Source organism: Siniperca chuatsi, linkage group LG15, assembly GCF_020085105.1.
Source record: "Siniperca chuatsi isolate FFG_IHB_CAS linkage group LG15, ASM2008510v1, whole genome shotgun sequence".
Lineage (NCBI taxonomy): Eukaryota > Metazoa > Chordata > Actinopteri > Centrarchiformes > Sinipercidae > Siniperca > Siniperca chuatsi.
In genome coordinates, this window is record NC_058056.1 from 28,121,100 (window position 1) to 28,139,566 (window position 18,467).

Below are 18,467 nucleotides of genomic sequence, written 5' to 3' on the forward strand. Positions count from 1 at the left end.
CACAGAGACGTGACATCACCACAAACACACTTCCTGTCAGTGTTGGGAGAAATACTCAGATCCTTTACTTCAGTAAAAGTACTAATACCACACTGTAAAATTACTCTGTCACAGGTAAAAGTACTGCATTGAAAATGTTACTTCAGTAAAAGTATGTCAGTATAATCAGGAAAATGTTCTTAAAGCATTAAAAGTAAAAGTACTCGTTGCAGTGCAGCGTCCCTGTGGCTGCTGTGCTGTTATATATTATATTATCAGATTATTATTCTTCGTGCATTAATGTAAAGCAGGATGTTGCTGCTGCAGCTGGTGGAGCTGGAGCTCATTTTCAGAATCAGAATCAGAAATACTTTATTGATCCCGAGGGGAAACTCTTTTGTTACAGCAGCTCGCCTTTACGTCAGTGCACACAGGAATAGAAGTACTAACAAAAAATATAATACACTATAATACAGGTCAGATAAATTAAGTACCGAGTGGGTATAAGTATAAAATAAAATAAGTAAAATAAATGTGAAGTACCAAGTGGGTTTACCGGTTGATGATAATAAGGTAATAGTACATGAACTGTCAAGTTAAGTGTAGCTTATTAAGATTATAATGAGACGGAGGATATTGCACAGCAGGAATAGAGGTATGAGTAATATCAATATCAATAAATAGGGAATTTTAAGCTAAAATGTTGAACAGGAGTATTAACACAGAATGTTGCACAGTTATTCAAGTATTGCAGAGATGTTAATGATCAATGTCCAGTTTAGTGACTTCGGGTCATACAGACTGACACTTAGGGGAGGAGTTAAAGAGTCTGATGGCCACAGGCAGGAATGACTTCCTGTGGCGCTCTGTGGTGCATTGTGGGGGGATGAGTCTTCCGCTGAAGGTGCTCCTTTGTTTGACCAGCACGTCATGGAGCGGGTGGGAGACGCTGTCCAAGATGGACAGTGGTTTGTATCGGACTGTAGCTGATGATTCTTTTCTCCACTAATCGATTGATTGTTTGGTTTGTAAAAAATTCTGAAAATAGTGAGAAATGCCGTCACAGTGACCTCTAGCTCAGATTATGATTAGAATGTCTAATAATGTGGGAGAAATATGTCACTGAATGGAAATGGCTGTGTGTTTATTACTGAACGACAACAGACAGCACTGACAAACTGAAAGTTCACTTACACTGATGTTACACTTTAAGATAAATGGTAAAACACACACAGACACAGACTCCACCTTTGTATGCGTGTCAAGTCTGTAGCGGTTAGCGAGGATCTCGGCTTCGAAGCTCTGATGTTTCAGCAGTTTGGCCTGAAGGTTGGTTGGTTCCCTCCAGCTCTCATCCAACGCCACAGCATTACGCTCGTTCAGCCACACGCACACCTGGAAAACACACACATTTACTACACACGCCTAGAGAACGCACACATGTGCTGCAGGATAAACACACGCAATATAGTTTAGCAGAGAGCTTAGAGCACGGACCCAGTAGAGAAGATTAAAGTCCAGTAGAGTCCAGCATGGCAGAGAGGAGTAGGGTCCAGTAAAGCAGCCTACTCTACAATAGTCTACAGCAGTATACAAGTAAGTACTATAGACTACTGTGTCAGATAAATTAATAAATATATCATATATAGACTCATGTGGTTAGTTAGTTACACTATTACACTGCACAGTCATGAAAAAAATGATTATTGTGTAACAAGCTGATTATTCAAAATGATACTATTAATAAAATATATTATTAAAACACACAGTTGGGTGAAAGCTGTTTTTTAATTCATATTTATAAAATCGGCTTCCAGACCAACAAATCAAACATCAGCAGGTTTAGTGATCGTTTTTTTTTGAAGAATGTAAATAATGTTAATAACCTGCATCATCGTACTGAGTTGAACATCAGAGCTCTTGAAATTTTTTACTACAGAAGCATCGAGCTAATGTGCTGCTGCAACACACAGTAAGTTGAGTTAGCTGTAAGCTAGTTACCGCTGTAGGCAAGTTTGCTCCAAAGATGGTCTTTGTAATCCGATATCTGAGGTGATGTGCTGATGTCAGGTCACATGACCTCCTCATAAATGTGTTCCCGAGTTTGAGAAATTTATAGCAGACTGTGTGAACCAATCAAGGCCAAGACTGTAGACTCGAGTTAGCATAGCCGGCAATAGCAACCGGACGTTAGGAGACACACAAATGGAAGGTACACTAGCAGGTTTTAGCAGGGTTTAGCTGAGTCCAGTACAGTCCACTACAGTAGAGTACCTGGTAGCTGCTGGACAAGAACTGCTGCAGCTGCAGTGATCGATCCAGAGCTTTGTGACGAGATCTGCTCTGCTGCTGCAGCTGGCTCCACCTGCGTACAGGTGATCAGACAGACGGGTAAAGTTTTTAATAACTTTGTTTCTGAAAAGCAACAACTAACAATCCTTTTTCCGCCCAGAGGGAACAACTCTGTCAAAGAGATAAGAAGGTCTGATGATGTCGGTGGTTCTCATTACCTGCTAGCGAGCGCTCTGCTCTTGGCTCTGATGTTGTCGGAGTCGTAGTGCTTCTGCTGGATCATCTTCTGGGCCAGTTTCTCCACCTCATCCAGCTGGTCCACCTGAGCCTCCAGAGCCTCCTCAAACTGAGCCTGCTTCCTCTGCAGAGTCTCCACCTCTGTCACCGAGCTCTGCACCAACGGAAGCGAAGAGGCTGTAAGCTCAACGTTTTTCCGCTCACTGGGCAATTTTTTTAAATAAAACAATCTTTTCCACATCAGTAACGCAGACAGGTGGTTCTTACCCCCAGGTCCTGATTGGACAGGAAGGCCTCCTTGTTGCTGAGCCAGCTCTCACACTGCTCTAGAGAGGCCAGGAAGACCTGCAGGATGGAGAACGAGTCAGTACAACTTTAGCCCGCTATAAGGCCCTGGGCAAAAACAAACTGTTAAATAAAAGCAGCATTACAACAATGCAAAAATATTCAGTTATCAGTAAAAGGCATACTGACTTGCTGTTTTTCTTTAATGTTTTAATGCATTATGTAAAGCACTTTGAGTTGCCTTGCTTAAATGTCCTGCATCTAAAATCTTACTTAATTTACTTACAGAAAAATGCACCTGAAGTACTAAAAGTAGTGTTATACTGTGATATATCACTTGTTTATTATGTATTATTATTAAGGAGCTAACTCTAAATACCTTATATACCGTTGGGTAGTTTAATCTATGACACAAATTGTATTTTGCATCTGTGCAGAAACCAGAAACTATAGATGTCAGATAAATGTAGTGGTGTAAAAAGCACATTTGCCTCTGAAATGTAGTGAAGTATAAGGTAACATACAAGTGAAATACTCAAGTTCCTCAAAATTGTACAACTTAAGTAAATGTACTTTGTTACTTTAAAATGCGGCCCATGCTTAGAAGAGTTCCTCAACTCAGAATCCACTAAACAAGCTACTTCTGAGTCAGGTGACTTTTGTTTACAAGCCCTAATTTGCTCACAATTACTATGTACTAGTACTATGAACATGACCAAACCAAAGTATAATGTAACAGTAGGTGTGATCAAACCTAAAGTTACTGACAGGTCAGTAAATCCTACACAGTTTAGTAGAAATGCAGATTTACATTTATATTCAAATGTATTTTACACCCGTTTTCCCCTGAAGTTAACCTCAGATCATCACCTGCAGGGTTCGGGCCTGCTCCAGGGTCGTGTTGCGGTTCAGCCAGGCTCGGTCCAGTCCGCATTTGGCTTCCTCCAGCTGGTTCAGGGCCTTCTGGATCTCCGCCTTCGAACCGTGACTCGACCGGATCAGACCCTGACCGAAGTCCCGAACAGAGTCGATGCGCTCGGCACGGGCGTCGATCTCCGTCTGGAAATCCAGAAATTCAGTTTGCACAGTTTACTGTTACATCTGATCTACTGTATTAACCTGTCTTAAGTAAAGTACTCCAACACACAGAGCTGGTACTCTCGGCTCTCACCTTCCAGTCCTGATGCTCGACGATGAGCCGGTCGGCCTCGACTCTGGTCTTGGGAAGGCCTTTCTCTGCCATCTCGCTGCTCTGTTTGATGCTCCACTCCAGCAGGAGGCGCTGGTTGGCTTTGAACAGCTGCAGCTGGTGGGCCTCCTGCAGCTCCTCCTTCCTAAACAAACAACATCTACCATGAGTCCATCTGCTCACTGACTCCGTCCAAGTGCAGACACACTGACCAAGCTGTTCAGAAACTCCAACAGAGGGGAGATGATCACCTCAAATTTACTTGAAGTTAACTAAATTGAAACTGCTGCTAATAAAAACAGTCTCCCTCTCACCTGTGTTTCACCTCCTTGTCCAGAGTCTTCAGAGCTTTCTGGACCTCCTTCTGTTTGTTCTTCAGCTTGTCGCTCATCACTGATCGAGCCTTCAGGTGATCTGAGACCTCCTTCTCCAGGGCCTGAGTAGATGAGAGTCTACTTAGCTTCACTCTACATGTTCTTTATATTGCCTTCTTTATTTTTTATTCGGGGCATCCACTGTATAAGCTAATGGCTTCTTGACTTCACACTTCTCCTGTCACATAACTTTTCTATCTGTTAACATTTTTTCTGCTGTTTTAAATAAGCTGAAAGCGAGGGTCCAGCAGAACGTGAGGGTGTAGTTACCCTTTAAAGCTCACTTTGGACAAGGTTACGTTACTGAAGCTCAGTTAAAGAGCAACATTTCAAGTTACAGCAACCGAAAACAGTTTCATAACAAACCGAAACAGAAAGAAAAGAAAGGCTGAGATTTAGGGCTCATGTCGATTCTCTGCCTCCTAAAACAAAAACCTGAGAAGTCTTGGTGTAATCATGGACCCAGAGCACATCAAATCAATAACAAAGTCTTCACACAACCATCTTAGAAATATACCAAGATCCAGATTAATCATGTTAAGGCATGACTTCATCCAGCAGGTTAGATTACTGCCACATTTTCACTCAGGACCTTTGACAGCTTCAGTTCTTTCAGAACACTATTTAAAGTCCTGCTGCAGGTCTATAAATCTCTCCAAGGTTTAGGACCAGAAAGGCTCCTTTAAAGTCTTGTGGATGTTGAAACAAGCCCTCTAACTCACCTTTGACCTCTCCTGGATGACCCCGGCCTCTCTCTCTGTTTCCTCGTGGCGTCTGATCAGGTTCTCTACGCTGTCCACATCAAAACCACAGTCCTGACCCTGCAGCAGCATCTACAGAGACAGAGGACGGACTTTATTCAAATTCAACAAGAAACACACACCACGACGTCGTCGTCACCCTGTATGTACGTCTCAGTATCAGATGACTGACCTTCTCGTTGGCTCGGTCTCTAACCTCCTCCAGCTCTCTGATGAGGGCGTGGACCACCAGCGCCCCCTCCAGCTTCTTCTTGTAATTGTTCAGATCTCCGTGAAACCTACTCCACCTGGAAGAGACGTTTAGTGTAAAACTGAGAAAACAACCCACAGAGGTGAGATTAAATGTGAGTGTTACCTGTCGTTGAGTTGCTGTCGCCTCTGTCTAACAGTGACCAGTTCATCAGCGCTCTGTCTCTTCTCCAGTCTGCCTGCCAGTCTGTTGATGGCTGTGATGTGAGCGTCGTCCACCGTCACGTCCTAGAATAAACATACCATCAGTATATTTATATATGTCGTACTGTTTACTACCTAAGATGTAGACTAAAAGGGTCTCAGAAGCGACATTCAAGACTAAACTTGTAGATGAAAATGTCTGAATTTCGGGCTAAAAGGTATAGATGAGTGGTATCTTGATTTCCAGCTAACATTTTCTAGACTCAAGTCTACAAGGTAAGAGGCAATCAAACTAACGAAAGACACAGATCTCAGGCTAACGTGAAATACCCATAAAGCATTTTGGCTTGTCAAAGATTATGACCCTACATGTTGCAGTCAGCGAGATAATTTAAGAGGTACTTACTATGGGGAAAATTCACAGTGGGACCATACTACAAAGGTCTACACACAGTAAATGTCTCAATAGATTTACACTGACAGAATTCAGTAATGTCACACATCTTCTCACACTCAGAGAAAGAAAGCAAGAAGCTTTTAGCTGACTCTCTTCAGTCAAGTACACTTAAGCATGGATTGACTGACACGCATTGTGGGAATCAAACATGTGATTCTTGGTTACATGACAAACACAAGACCACCACACCGCTCCCTCACCCCGTCTCCAGTCCCCCTGAACTCGCTGAGTTTCTTCAGCAGCTGAACTCCATGTTCATAATCCTTCCCAACGTCTCCGACATTAATCATCACCTCCTGCAACACAGACAGGTCAGGGACAGACATTAAACACTGTAAACACACTGCAAATACACCATCCATCCCTCCGTCCATCTCCTACCTTGTGTCTGATCCAGGCCTCCACCTCTTCGACTTTCTGCAGGAACTCCAGGAAGTCTCTGTTATCTTCCAGAGCTTTCCCTCGGGTGGCCACGGCCTTCTTCAGCTCCTCCCAGTGGAGCTTCAGGGTGGCTGCACTCCTCTTCACCTCCTTGGACCTCGGGTGGCGAAGGGACACCAGCTCCTCCCCAGCCTGGAAGCACAGAACAAGAAGGCGGTCCGCATCATGACGTTAGAGATGTTTGGAGCAAATTAAGTCAAAAGATGCAAACTGTCCGATGTAACTTTAGTGAATTTTACCTCATTTTGTTCCACAGTTCCTTTAATCTAATTTCATGTTAACTAACTTAATTTTATGCCAACTCATCTCGTCCTATTGTGTCATGTCAGTCCAACTGCTTTCATTATTATTTTGTTTCATCTCATGTATTCACATCTCTTCTCAAATCTTGTCTTGTATAACTCTTTTGTTTCATCTTATTTCTTCATATTGCATCTCATGTCCTCACATCTCATTTTGTTTTCTCAATTATCTCATTTAAATCACATCTCATGTATTCCTCTCATGTATCTTATCTTCTCGCATCCTGTCTTGTATCATCTCCTCTCATCTCACTTAAAGGTCCAGTGTGTAGGATTTAGTGGCATCTAGAGCCGGTGTTTGGTTTGTCCGTTCTGGGCTACTGTAGAAACATGGCGGTGCAACATGGCTGCCTCCGTGGAAGTGGACCCGCTCCCTCTGTAGATATAAACGGCTTATTCTAAAGGTGATGAAAACACGATGATTCTTATTTTCAAGCGATTATACACTAATGAAAACATACTTCCATTTCTGGCAATAGCTCCTCCTAAATTTTACACACTGGACCTTTAATCGCTTCATCCATCCCTGTCTTGTAACATCACTGTGCATCATCTCATGTAATTTAATCTCATCTGATTTCTTCATCTCTGATCTCAACTCTTCATGTCTAATCTCAGCTCATTATCATTTTATTTCATCTCATCCTATCTTGCATCATCGCATCATGTCTCATCTTTAATTTTGTTATGTCTTATTTCATTTTATCCATTTCATGTCACCGCTGATCTCATCTAATTTAATCTTTTCATAACATTTTAATCACATCTTATCTGTACTAACTTCATCTTATATTTTTTTCTCCATGTCTCTCAACTCATCTCACCTTGTCCCACCTCTTCATCTAACCTCATGTTGTCTCACGTTTCTTTTATCTCATCATATCTCATAAGAGGCATGCCTCCTCATGTTTCTCTAATCCCATTTGACCTCATCTAATCTCACTTAATTTTTATCTTGTCAAAATCATGTCTCTCTTATCTCACCATTTCAATCAATCTAACTTCACCTTACTTCACCTTATCTCATCAAACCTCATCTCATCTCGTCTTACCTGCAGTACAGAGCTGATGATCTCGCTGTGAGCCAGGATCTCGGCCTCAAACACCTGATGTTTCTGGAGAAGCTTCATCTTGGCCTGCAGATTGCTGAGGTCAGCTTTACCGTCCTCCGCCATCTTCTGCATCCGCTCAGACACCCACTCCTCAGCCTGACAGACACACAGGTGATCACTTAAAACAAACAGACAGGCTTTCTGAACATATTGCAGCTAAACTGGAAAACCCTTCGACAAGAAAAATAGGAGGAACCTTCTCAGAAATTAACAGCAACAAATTTAACTGAAACACAGTTGAGCTATTGTTCTTTGGTGTCAGTTAATTCAGTTTTATTCATTAAAAACATCCTTGACAATATTGTCATATACGGACGAAGAGTCTCTGGTTAGTTGGTTACCTCGGCAACGTCTCGGTTGAAGATACACAGCATCCTGGAAAGCTCAAGCTCCTCCCTGCGTTTGACGGACAGCTCCTTGATCCTATCACGTCGCTGGAGGAGGGCCTTGAGTTTGGTTTGGACCCGTCCGCTCTTCTCTCTGCTCAGCAGCTTCTTCAGCCGCTCGGCCAGCTCCTTCAGAGAGGACAGCTGTCCCAAACAGACGGAGGGAAGATTTAAATGAACATTGCAGCAACTTCCCTTAAGGTAAAGGACCATGACGTGGGCCTAAAGCAGGGCTGCTCGACATAGAGCTTGTCAGAATCGGATATACTTTATTGATCCCCGAGGGGAAAACTCTTTTGTTGTGGCCCCCAGATGACAAAAAAGTAAAAAGACTAAAAGTCTAGATCCCCTCTAGGGTCTTCTAGGGTCATGTCACTTAACATGGGCCAAATGTCAGAGGTGAATTAGAATTTTTAAAAACTCCTGTTTATTGCCAATGCTCAACCACACACATATCTACATTAAACAACAACAACAACAACAAGAGGCCGCAACTCAGCAAAAAGAAAGACACCAACAAAATGTACATTCAAAATTAAGCACCAGCATATTGTGACGAACAGATACACCAATTATCCATAAAAGTGTCCAAATTATTAGTTAATTCAAAATAGTTCAAATCCAAGGCATTTGACAACATCCCCCATGACTCTGGGAACTTAAGACTGGCATTTTTTACAATTGTTTTGACGATTCTGAGATTAATGGACAATTGTTTAAATGAAAAAAAAAAAAAGGCTGATACTGGTAACTGAAAATACTGGTTAGTTGCAGCTCTACATCATAGTAAAGGGAAGGAGATTAAACAGCAGAGCAGACCTTGTCCTCCTGCGAGCTGAGCAGCTTCTCAAAAGCTTCATGGCGTTTGATCAAACCTTCTGTCTCATCAACTGTGTTTCCCAAAGTGCTGTTCTGCAACAGGATCTGTGGAGACAGAAGAGATTTTACCACTGATCAGACACTGAATGTGATGTTTGTCATTCCCTTTGGAGAACAAACACAAAGTATGGATGTACCTCCTGTGAGCTGGAGGTTTTGTCCATGCTGTTAACGTCTCTGTAGAAGACCTGCTCCAGGTGAACAGTTTCTAACCAGCTTTGTTTCTCGTTCCACTGCTCCTCCAGTTTGTCTCGCTCTGCCTGCAGGGCCTCCAGCTTCTCCAACACCTGGAAGAACCATTAATTCCTCTGACACCAGACTGCACCAAAACACCCAGTAATTTTAAATCTTACTGTTCATCTCAAGATACTTGTCAAGTATTTGTCCTCTACTCTCCTCCTCTCCTCCTCACCTCCTTCCTGTTGGTCCTGTCCTGTGTCTGCAGCTCCTCTCCCATGTCCAGAGCCTGTTGGTAGGTCTCCTGTCTGGCCTCCATCTCGGCCCACAGCTGCTGGTGCTGGGCCAGCTGGAGGTCGGAGGTCGCCACGTCGCTGATGCTCTCCTCAGCAGCCATCACACCAATCAGCTGGCTGCACCACAGGAAGTAATCCTGCGCCTGCAGAACACAAAGACAAATGGATAAGATCTGAGAAGCATGGTGGGATTATTAATTCTGTTTAATCATTCGCGTCTTCACCGTGTTAAGGAACAGGTATCTCTGGCATGCGAGTTTTAGCTCCGCCTCCCTCTGCTCTGTGTGTAGTCGGAGCTCCTCCCACCGCTCCACCACTTCCTGCTGCACTTCCTGTAGGCGGAGCTTCAACTGAGGCGTGCAGAGGTCCAGGATGGAGTCGACAGCATCCAGCTGCTCCTGCAACTGCAACACACAAAGAATACACACATCACGTTACATAACTGTGTGATCATCCACGAGCATCTTTACAGGATACATGCTGAGGGTTTGATGCCTGGACAGAAGAAGCCATTCTGAGGAACGACGGATCAGTTTCAACTTCACAATAAAAGTCCAGTGAATTGTTTAATTCATCAAGTCATATCAGTCCATTCCTTTTTTGGGCAATAAAGACTTTTTTTGTCTCTCCCCACCCCAACTAAAATCACCAAAACAGCACAGTTTTCTTCTCAAAATCTCAAAATGTTATAGCTGTTTATGCATATATTTATGGATCTTTCAATAAAGAAATGAATAGGGGAGATCACATTTGTAATTTTCTCATTTTGGCTGCCTGGGCCTTTCCAGGTAGCCGCAGTTGCTCGTCACAAAAACAGCTTGAATCCGGCACGCATGTTTGCGGCACACATCCTAAATTTGTAATGAATGACATGCCAGAAGTGGGCCGACAACTGAGTTGAATTCTCACCCCAAAACCAAACCTCCAAAACCAGAGATGGCCCACATTTCGTCCTTCAGTCCCAGAACACAGAAGAGATGAGATTTAAACAGTGGTGGAAACAAAATTTTGAGGTACTTGTATTTTATTTTATGATACTGTCTACTTCTACACTACATCTCAGAGGGAAATATTGTACTTTTTACTCAACTACATTTACGACAGCTGCAGTTACTAGTTACTTCACTAGCAAACTTTAAGCTACGATGAGCTTATAAAATACAATTCAGCCAGTACTTCCCAACATTTTTGGCTTGTGACCCCTCACAAAAAAGCAGTACCTGGCTGGGGCCCCTTGTCACATTTAGATTGTCTGTGTTGTTTGCAGTTCCACCAAGGCCTCTATACTTCTCAGATGGTTTCATTTAAAAAACTGTTCAAGGCCCAAAGCGATCAAATTAAATATTTTGCAAAAAACAGAGAATATCCTAAAAACTGAAAACTGTTCTGATTTGTGTATCAAAACTTTGTTTCTTCTTCTTTCCTCTCATTAATCATCTGACGACACCTCCGATTTATCTGGTGACCCTTTGGAGGGGCCCAACCCCTAGGTTGGGAACCACTGGACTAAACTAGCTAATTGTACATAAAGCAGTTTAAACTAACTAACTGTGTATAAAGTAGCTAACTGTATAGTTATAAAGTAGTTCAAACTAGCTAACTGTATATAAAGTATCTAACTGTACATAAAGTAGCTAACTGTATATAAAGCAGTTCAAACTAGCTAACTGTAGCTAACTGCCTGTATATAAAGCAGTTAAAACTAGCTAACTGTATATAAAGCTTAAACTAACTGCTATGTATATAAAGCTAGCTAACTGTATATAAAGCAGTTAGTATATAAAGCAGTTAAACTAGCTAACTGAAAGCAGTTAAAACTACAACACAGTAAAACGCTGCTCTAACATTGATGCATCAGTATTAACAATCTAATAATGTGAGATAGAATCAGAAATCAGTCCCAGGAGACATTTTACTGCCGAACCAGTACTTTTACAGAGTTGATGTGCATTAACGCCTCCAGTGCTTACAAAGAAAACTGTGGGTACAAGTGTTTTGAGGTGTGTTGCCCTTAACGACTATTAAAATTACACTTTCCATTTAGCTGCTCTGACTTGCTAATTGAATGATTAACTCATATCTCTGTGTGTGTGTGTACCTGTAGCTCTGTGGCAGCCAGCTCGTGGAGCAGAGCTTCATGTTTCCTCAGCTGTGACATCACTCCCCGCAAATCCTTCGCCACATCGTCAGGGATGCTCTTCTGTCGCTCCTACAGAGGAAGGGAGAGAGAGATTTGTATGTATGGATGGATGGATGTGATGTGATGTGATGTGATGTGATGTGATGTATTGACAGATGGACACTGTACCTGGATTAGTGTCAGTGCGTCAGTCAGGTCTTGGTAAAAGCGGTGACATTCCTCGGCTCTCTGCAGCTGATCCTGACGCTCCCTGGCCACGCTCTTCAAATCGTCCCAGCATGCACTGCAAACAATGTCAGAATTAACAGAAAGAAAGAAAGAAGTAAGCTAGAAGTCAAATACAAAGCTGCATCTACCCTTGAAGCCCTTCCTTACTGCACTTCCCCTGTGCTTCCTTCCTTCCCAAATAAGATGATTAAAGTTCTTCACACTTCATCTCTATACAACAAGTAACATTTTGAAAACTGCAGCAAGCCATTTGGGTGGAAATGGTGTGAATTTGGCAGCTCGAGTGGTTCACACGCACACCAAATGAAAAGGTCAGTGTTTTTCTATTGTTTCTGGCATTTCATTGTGTTTGATGAACCTTTAGAAAATTATCTGAAAATGCTAATGTGGATGTAAAGTGTACCTGAGCTGCTGCAGTGTCTCTCTGACTGCAGAGCTCTGTGGATGCTTGTTGCGGATCAGTCGAGCAGCCAGGTCGCTGCAGCTCTGCAGACTCTCCTCTCCGACTTCCAGCTGCTTCAGAAAACCTTCAAACTTCCCACGAAGCAACTGAAACGTCACACATCACAAACACAGAAACTCTTTTCTTTACAGTGACCTTCACCGTCTTTACATAATTTTTTAAGGTGTATTATCATCATGACTTTGATCATCAGAGCATGACTTTAATTTCCTTGCAAGATAAACAGTTTTCTTGGGAGCAGGACTTCACTATCACATTATCTTGATACATAAAATGGTGCTCATATATATCATTTTTAAATAATGAGAAAACAGTTTAACAGCTGTTTAATATGACAAATAATAAAAGTTTGATTTACATGCTGATTATCATCACATAGGTATAGAGACAGAGACTACATTTTTGCATAGTTCTTGGTCTACACCATATATAAACACCAGTATGGCCCTTTAAACACATTACCAGTATTATTAATAGTTAGTATATGGTGGAGCCCGATGATACTAGATTTCTGAGGCCTGTACGGATAACAATGTGGTGAGTTTTACAATTTACAGAGTAAAATTAGACTCGTTAGTGCTCTCTGGTAGACAAACTCTGTAACAGAGACACTTTTCAAATGACCTCAAACATATCTTTGACATGCTCTACTGACATTTACGGTTACTTATTGGCAGATATATCTACAGATAATGATATATCTGCAATAAGCCAGTATCGGGCAATAATATCAGCCTGTGTATTTATCTGTGGGGCTCTAGTTATTGAGATGTAACCTGCACATGTTGGTAGTCGTTGCCCAGGTCCTGAGACTCTGCTGTCTGTCTCTGCTGGTTCATCCAGTCCTCCAACTCTGATGACTCTTGTCTGAACTCATGGAGATGGAGGACTTCCTTTAACCTCTGACCCCTGACAGGAGGCACATGGACAGTTAGACTCACAGGTACACAGACAGGTGAGCAGACAGGTTCATAGAAAGAGCTGAATACGGAGGACTAGACTATAGCATCAGAGATGAATGGCTTCTGCATTCTTAAAGGCTTTACTCTGTCTTTTACTCTTTTTCTCTGATGACACCCAGGCATCCCTAAATTAGGATGAATAAATTGCACACAAGTGGTGACGGAAAAAAACTGTCCATAAAAGGTACAAAGACTCGAATCACAAACTGTGAGGCGTCTCCCCAGGAGGGCACGGGAGAGTTAGACAGCAACTTGCCCACAGATACTGGAAATAACTGACTCCATGGCAACATTATAGTTCCTATTTACATCCCCCTAAGCATTATGAGAAATGTAGTTCCAAAACTTAGAGCAGGATTATACGCCAAATAAAAGTGAGATTCTGCCTGAGGGGCCAACAGCGTCAGACTGCCTTAGAGCAGAATGTAATTATAGAGTAACACGATTATGAGTCAGTATGTACCTGAGAGCAGCCTGGTGCTGCAGCTGCTGATTCAGACTGCTGAGGCGACTGTAGGGCCTGCTGAGCTCCCCCAGCCTCCAGTTCTGAACCGCCTGCTCCACCTGGTCTCCTACCTCCTCCACCTCCACCTCCAGCACCTCCAGCTGGCCCTCCAACACCTAAAGCAAGGGAATCATCGGGATACTGTTCACAGATATACATGCTGCCACATTTCACATTTGCCCATCATTACTTTGTGTGAGTGCTGTTGGTTCAAAAGTTTTGTTTAAAAAATATTCACAAAAAGGTGGAAATGTTTTGGAAAATAAGCTCTAAAACTGGGCAGTTTAAGCTATGCAAAAGATGCAAGGAGAAAATAGGACAAATGCAAAGTAAAGATACCTGTAAGTATCTCCAGAATTCAGTTTCATTTGGAGAAGGAGTTCCACAGGGAACGATTTGAGGTCCCCTATTGTTCTGGTTAAGTACAGACCTCTCTGAGTGAGTGTTGTACCTGGTGTTTGGTGATGAAACTCTGTGTGGCCAGCTGGTCTTTGCCGTAGTCGTCGGTGTTCACCAGAGTGAGTTTCTCAGTCAGCCTGGACTCCAGTTCTGAGCAGTCCAACAGCAGCTGGAGACGGTTCACATTCAGAGAAAAATCCAAACAAAATGCTTCCAAAACAAACAGTTCCTCAAATGTACACTTGTAGCAGACCAGTACAACCATTCTCTCTGTCAGCTAGTGAGGTAACTGTGTTATTAAGTGTCTTGCTATTAAGGGCTTTGTTGATGGAGGGGAAAGTCTTGTGCCGGGTTCAGACTACACAATATTTTTGACTGATAAGATGGTCACTCTGTCAGATTAAGCAATTTTAGAGTCATAAAGAGTCATGGTGTCCGAGGAGGGGTGTATGATACTTGTTGTCTTGTGTTCGGAAAAGCCTAAAAAAAAGAAAAGACAACTGTGACCTTTCCTCTGCTTCACAGTTCTACCTCGCAGCACAACCAACATCATCATTCCTCTTTCGCTTCGTCATGTACTGTGCTCTTATTGGTCAACGTCACAGAACACTTCGTGGAATTTGTTTTTTTTTCTCGGGACATTGTCCCAGATGTGGTGTCAGTTGTCGTCCACTATGATACACTACGAGGGATAAAACGATCGATTGTTGCGTCTGCCATTTTCTTTCCTGATGCTACTCCTGTCGGGTCGGGCTGATATTGTGTAGTCTGAACCCGGCATTAGACATTCGCTTTGCTGACCCATGTTTTTTTAAAACCTTCTTCCATTCGAAATAATAATCTCAGCTCTCTGTCCCTCACCTGTTCTCTGGTTATGGCCTTGCTCAGGTGAGCTGCTCTCCTGTTGCAGGCCTCCTCTAGCTCCTCCCACTCTGAACTCAGGTGCCCGCACCTGCAAAAAACAGCAGACAGTTCACAGTCATTTATCAAGGAGAATAGGGAATTCTGACATGAAATGCAAAGAAAAATGCACAGTCGACCCTGAAGAGAGACACAACGGCACCTCTGAAGCACTTCCTCTCCGTCTGATTTGCTGGATTTGGCCAGGCCCCGCCCCTTCTCCAGGACGTGATTCAGGTATTTTCGGTGGGCGCTCACTTCCGCCTGCAACTCCTAGGTGAACAAACACAACACACACAGGCCTGGAATAAACAAAAAAAGGGTTTTCTTTGTTTTAGCTGTTATTCTGATTTATAAAGTTTAATATATACCTGGAAAATTGACTTTTATAAGTCACAAATCACCCTTCACTTCTTTTTCATCATCTTTATCTCACTCTGAGCTGTTTAGATGAACAAATGGGAGACTTTTTATAAGTAATAAACTGTAACCAAGCCAGTACCTTGTGTTTCTGCATGAGACTGATGGCTCCAGCCAGAGACTTGTCGTAATCTGTAGATCCAGAGGCAGGAACATGTTCAGAGATCCAGCTGAGCTCCAGGTCCACATCATGATAAAACCCAAACAGCAGCACCGACGCCTCCAGCTGAGCTCGACGCCGGTCCAGAGGCTTCTGGAGAGACTTGAACCTGCAGCACAAAGCTCGTCAAATGAACATCATCTGCCAAATCATATCACCTTTATATAAAAACGCAATTAGCACTCTCTGTAGAATAATTAGAACTGGAACCAAATTGTAATAGATGCGAATAATGATTCCTTTCAGGACGCTTCAAAAACTACTGCTGCTGAAACACAATTTTTTTCACATAATCTTAGAAAACACAGTTTGGACATTAATTAGTTCCTATAGTTGCAGGAACGGGGTGAGAAACATACGATTTTAGTCAAGAATTGATCTGCCGCTTTCACTTTGCGCGGAGTTCAATGCGAAATCGCATTTCTATCAGCCGGTTTGAGAGAGTGGGTGGGACTGAACTCTCATTCAGCAAATATTGTTTGTTTATGTTCTTGTTTTATGACTGCAGGTGAAATAATACAAGCAGCAGAGCGGAAAAATGCAGTTTGGCTGTAATGAGTGCATGGATTGTGACAGAGGTTAATTATTTAAAATGTTTGATAAAACGCTGTATAATCTGGGGTGGGCAGATCGATACCCAAATATCGATACTACAGATACTACATCTCGTTTTGAAGATCGATTCTAACGTCAATAGGATCGATACCAAAAAAAGGGATCAGTTTCTCTCTTGTATTTCATCGAAGTGAAACCAGCACACCCTGACTACTTTCCGACATATTATTGCAGTGATGGCTGAACGAAAGAGGAGAATCGTTTGGAGCTATTTCACAGCTGCGAATTAAAACGTTGCTAACTGCGATGTGTTTTATCAAACCTGGGTCTCACAGGTGGCAGGTAGAAATTCTACCACTCGGCTGACCTTACAATGATTGCTGACCTTCGGTAAATCATTTAGTGGTCATGAAAATGTATTCAGATTTAGCCTATTGATGATGCATTCACCTTATAAATCATGACACACTGCTCTCCCCTACATGAAAGTACATAAGCCGCTTTTAATAATAAAAAGTATCCATATCTATATTGATATCGGTGATTCTGGCCCTGTATCGGATCGAAACCTGATTTTGTGGTATCGCCCACCCCTGAAATAATCTACAGCAAATTTTGGTATGACTGCAGCTAAAGGCTGGTCGCAATGTAATTAGTTTTGCAGGTATTTTGCAGGAATGTCTGAACCAAATTGCATGGCAATCCATTCAATAGTTGTTGACACTTTTTACTAAATACCATACATGTCAAGGGCATGGTGGCGACAGAGAAAAAGTCAGATCCCCCTGACATTAGGAGTCATCCTCTGGGAACCATGAATGTCTGTATAAAATTTGACAGCAATCCATCCCATAGTTGAGATATTTCAGTTTGGCCGAAAGTGGACAGACTGACTGACATTGCCATCCCTAAAGCCACGCCGCTGGTATGGCTAAAAACGGTATTAGCAAAGATGCTCTCTACTCTGCAGAGTGTAGAGAGTCCACTCACAGAGTGAGGTAAGTGTCGGTCTCCTGGAGGATCCTCTGTGAGTCGAAGTGATTGGAGGCGATGCGTTTGGCTCTGCTGACGATGGAGTTGATCTTTTCCGCCAGCTCCTTGGCCTCCTGCTCTAGCTGCTGGTGCTCCTTCACACAGAAACACAGCAGTTACTGACCGCTAACAGGCTGCCAGTTCCACAATAAATACTGCATGGAATTAGACTGGATTACCATGGATCCCATATAAAATGACTGGCGTTGCACCAGTGTTAGCCTTGTGTGGCCTCAGTGACCTCACCTTCAGAAGCACTCGGCTGGAGCGGAGGTTGTGACCTTCGGCAGCATTGTTCAGCATCCGCTGGATGGCCTCAATCTTCAGCTTGGCATCCTGAGAAAGGAAGAATGACTTTAACTAGGCTAACACAGTAATTTATGTTTTCAGGGCTTACAGTTATCTGGGTAAACTCTGAAAAGACTGGTTCTCTGTTCATGACAGGTTGAAAATTGGAAGAAATTGTTTGTTTGCTTGTTTAGTCATTTACTCTGGTAAATACGTTACGTTGCAAATTATTTCAATGGTTAGAGAGTTATTCAACTAACTTAACTGGCCAACAAATAGTTTGCAAGTTTTCAGTTGTTAATCATTTCATTAGCTAGTCATTCAGTAACTGAATGGCTATCTGAATGTCCCTTGCGTCAGTCAGTCAGTTAGCTTAGGTAGTTGGCTATATTACTCAGATCGCTAGTTGGTTAGTCAGATAACACTGGTCAGTTAGCTGGTTTGTTAGTTGGCTAGTTGGCTGGCAGAGCTGCCAAGTTTTCAGTTTAGTTTGGGGTGAGATTCGGTGAAGCCAGTGCCTTTTCTGAGCCGGCCTTCTGTGACATTACCCACCGCAGGGGTCGGGGCCATCACTCCTCAACCCCCAGGAATGTTGTTTACAAAGTTCAGCAGCTAAATTCATAATTTTAAAGCATGTATAGGTGAAAAGCCAAGTCAATAATCACGGTCAACGATGAATTAAGTATGGTTCATCAGCATACTTGCCAACCTCCAGACATCGTAGCCTGAATCAGGAGACCAAACCGGTCTGGGGATCTTCACCCAGAAAACTGTTAATTTCAGAGACTGTTTTCCTGCATTCTAGTGATTTTATCGAGTAGGCCTAATGTCGATGCTGAAATGTGGAGTCTGGAG

General features: G+C 42.7%; 1 protein-coding gene across 2 annotated transcripts in view; it reads right to left on the reverse strand.

Annotated features, from left to right (window-relative positions):
• Positions 1-18,467, reverse strand: part of sptbn5 (spectrin, beta, non-erythrocytic 5) — a 69,443-nt gene that overhangs the window by 22,360 nt on the left and 28,616 nt on the right. For both annotated transcript variants that reach the window (XM_044166605.1, XM_044166606.1), the window contains 29 exons: positions 17,571-17,660; positions 17,283-17,419; positions 15,660-15,846; positions 15,321-15,430; positions 15,119-15,209; positions 14,310-14,426; positions 13,817-13,974; positions 13,168-13,300; positions 12,332-12,477; positions 11,869-11,983; positions 11,659-11,769; positions 9,785-9,964; positions 9,500-9,703; positions 9,225-9,374; positions 9,028-9,132; positions 8,164-8,352; positions 7,763-7,918; positions 6,349-6,540; positions 6,168-6,263; positions 5,473-5,594; positions 5,290-5,404; positions 5,079-5,189; positions 4,297-4,418; positions 3,965-4,127; positions 3,664-3,852; positions 2,776-2,853; positions 2,490-2,662; positions 2,254-2,344; positions 1,228-1,374 (listed from right to left, as the gene is read on the reverse strand). In XM_044166605.1, the coding sequence (XP_044022540.1) occupies positions 1,228-1,374; positions 2,254-2,344; positions 2,490-2,662; positions 2,776-2,853; positions 3,664-3,852; positions 3,965-4,127; positions 4,297-4,418; positions 5,079-5,189; positions 5,290-5,404; positions 5,473-5,594; positions 6,168-6,263; positions 6,349-6,540; positions 7,763-7,918; positions 8,164-8,352; positions 9,028-9,132; positions 9,225-9,374; positions 9,500-9,703; positions 9,785-9,964; positions 11,659-11,769; positions 11,869-11,983; positions 12,332-12,477; positions 13,168-13,300; positions 13,817-13,974; positions 14,310-14,426; positions 15,119-15,209; positions 15,321-15,430; positions 15,660-15,846; positions 17,283-17,419; positions 17,571-17,660 (3,978 nt within the window). The remainder of the gene's footprint in view (positions 1-1,227; positions 1,375-2,253; positions 2,345-2,489; positions 2,663-2,775; positions 2,854-3,663; positions 3,853-3,964; positions 4,128-4,296; positions 4,419-5,078; positions 5,190-5,289; positions 5,405-5,472; positions 5,595-6,167; positions 6,264-6,348; positions 6,541-7,762; positions 7,919-8,163; positions 8,353-9,027; positions 9,133-9,224; positions 9,375-9,499; positions 9,704-9,784; positions 9,965-11,658; positions 11,770-11,868; positions 11,984-12,331; positions 12,478-13,167; positions 13,301-13,816; positions 13,975-14,309; positions 14,427-15,118; positions 15,210-15,320; positions 15,431-15,659; positions 15,847-17,282; positions 17,420-17,570; positions 17,661-18,467) is intronic.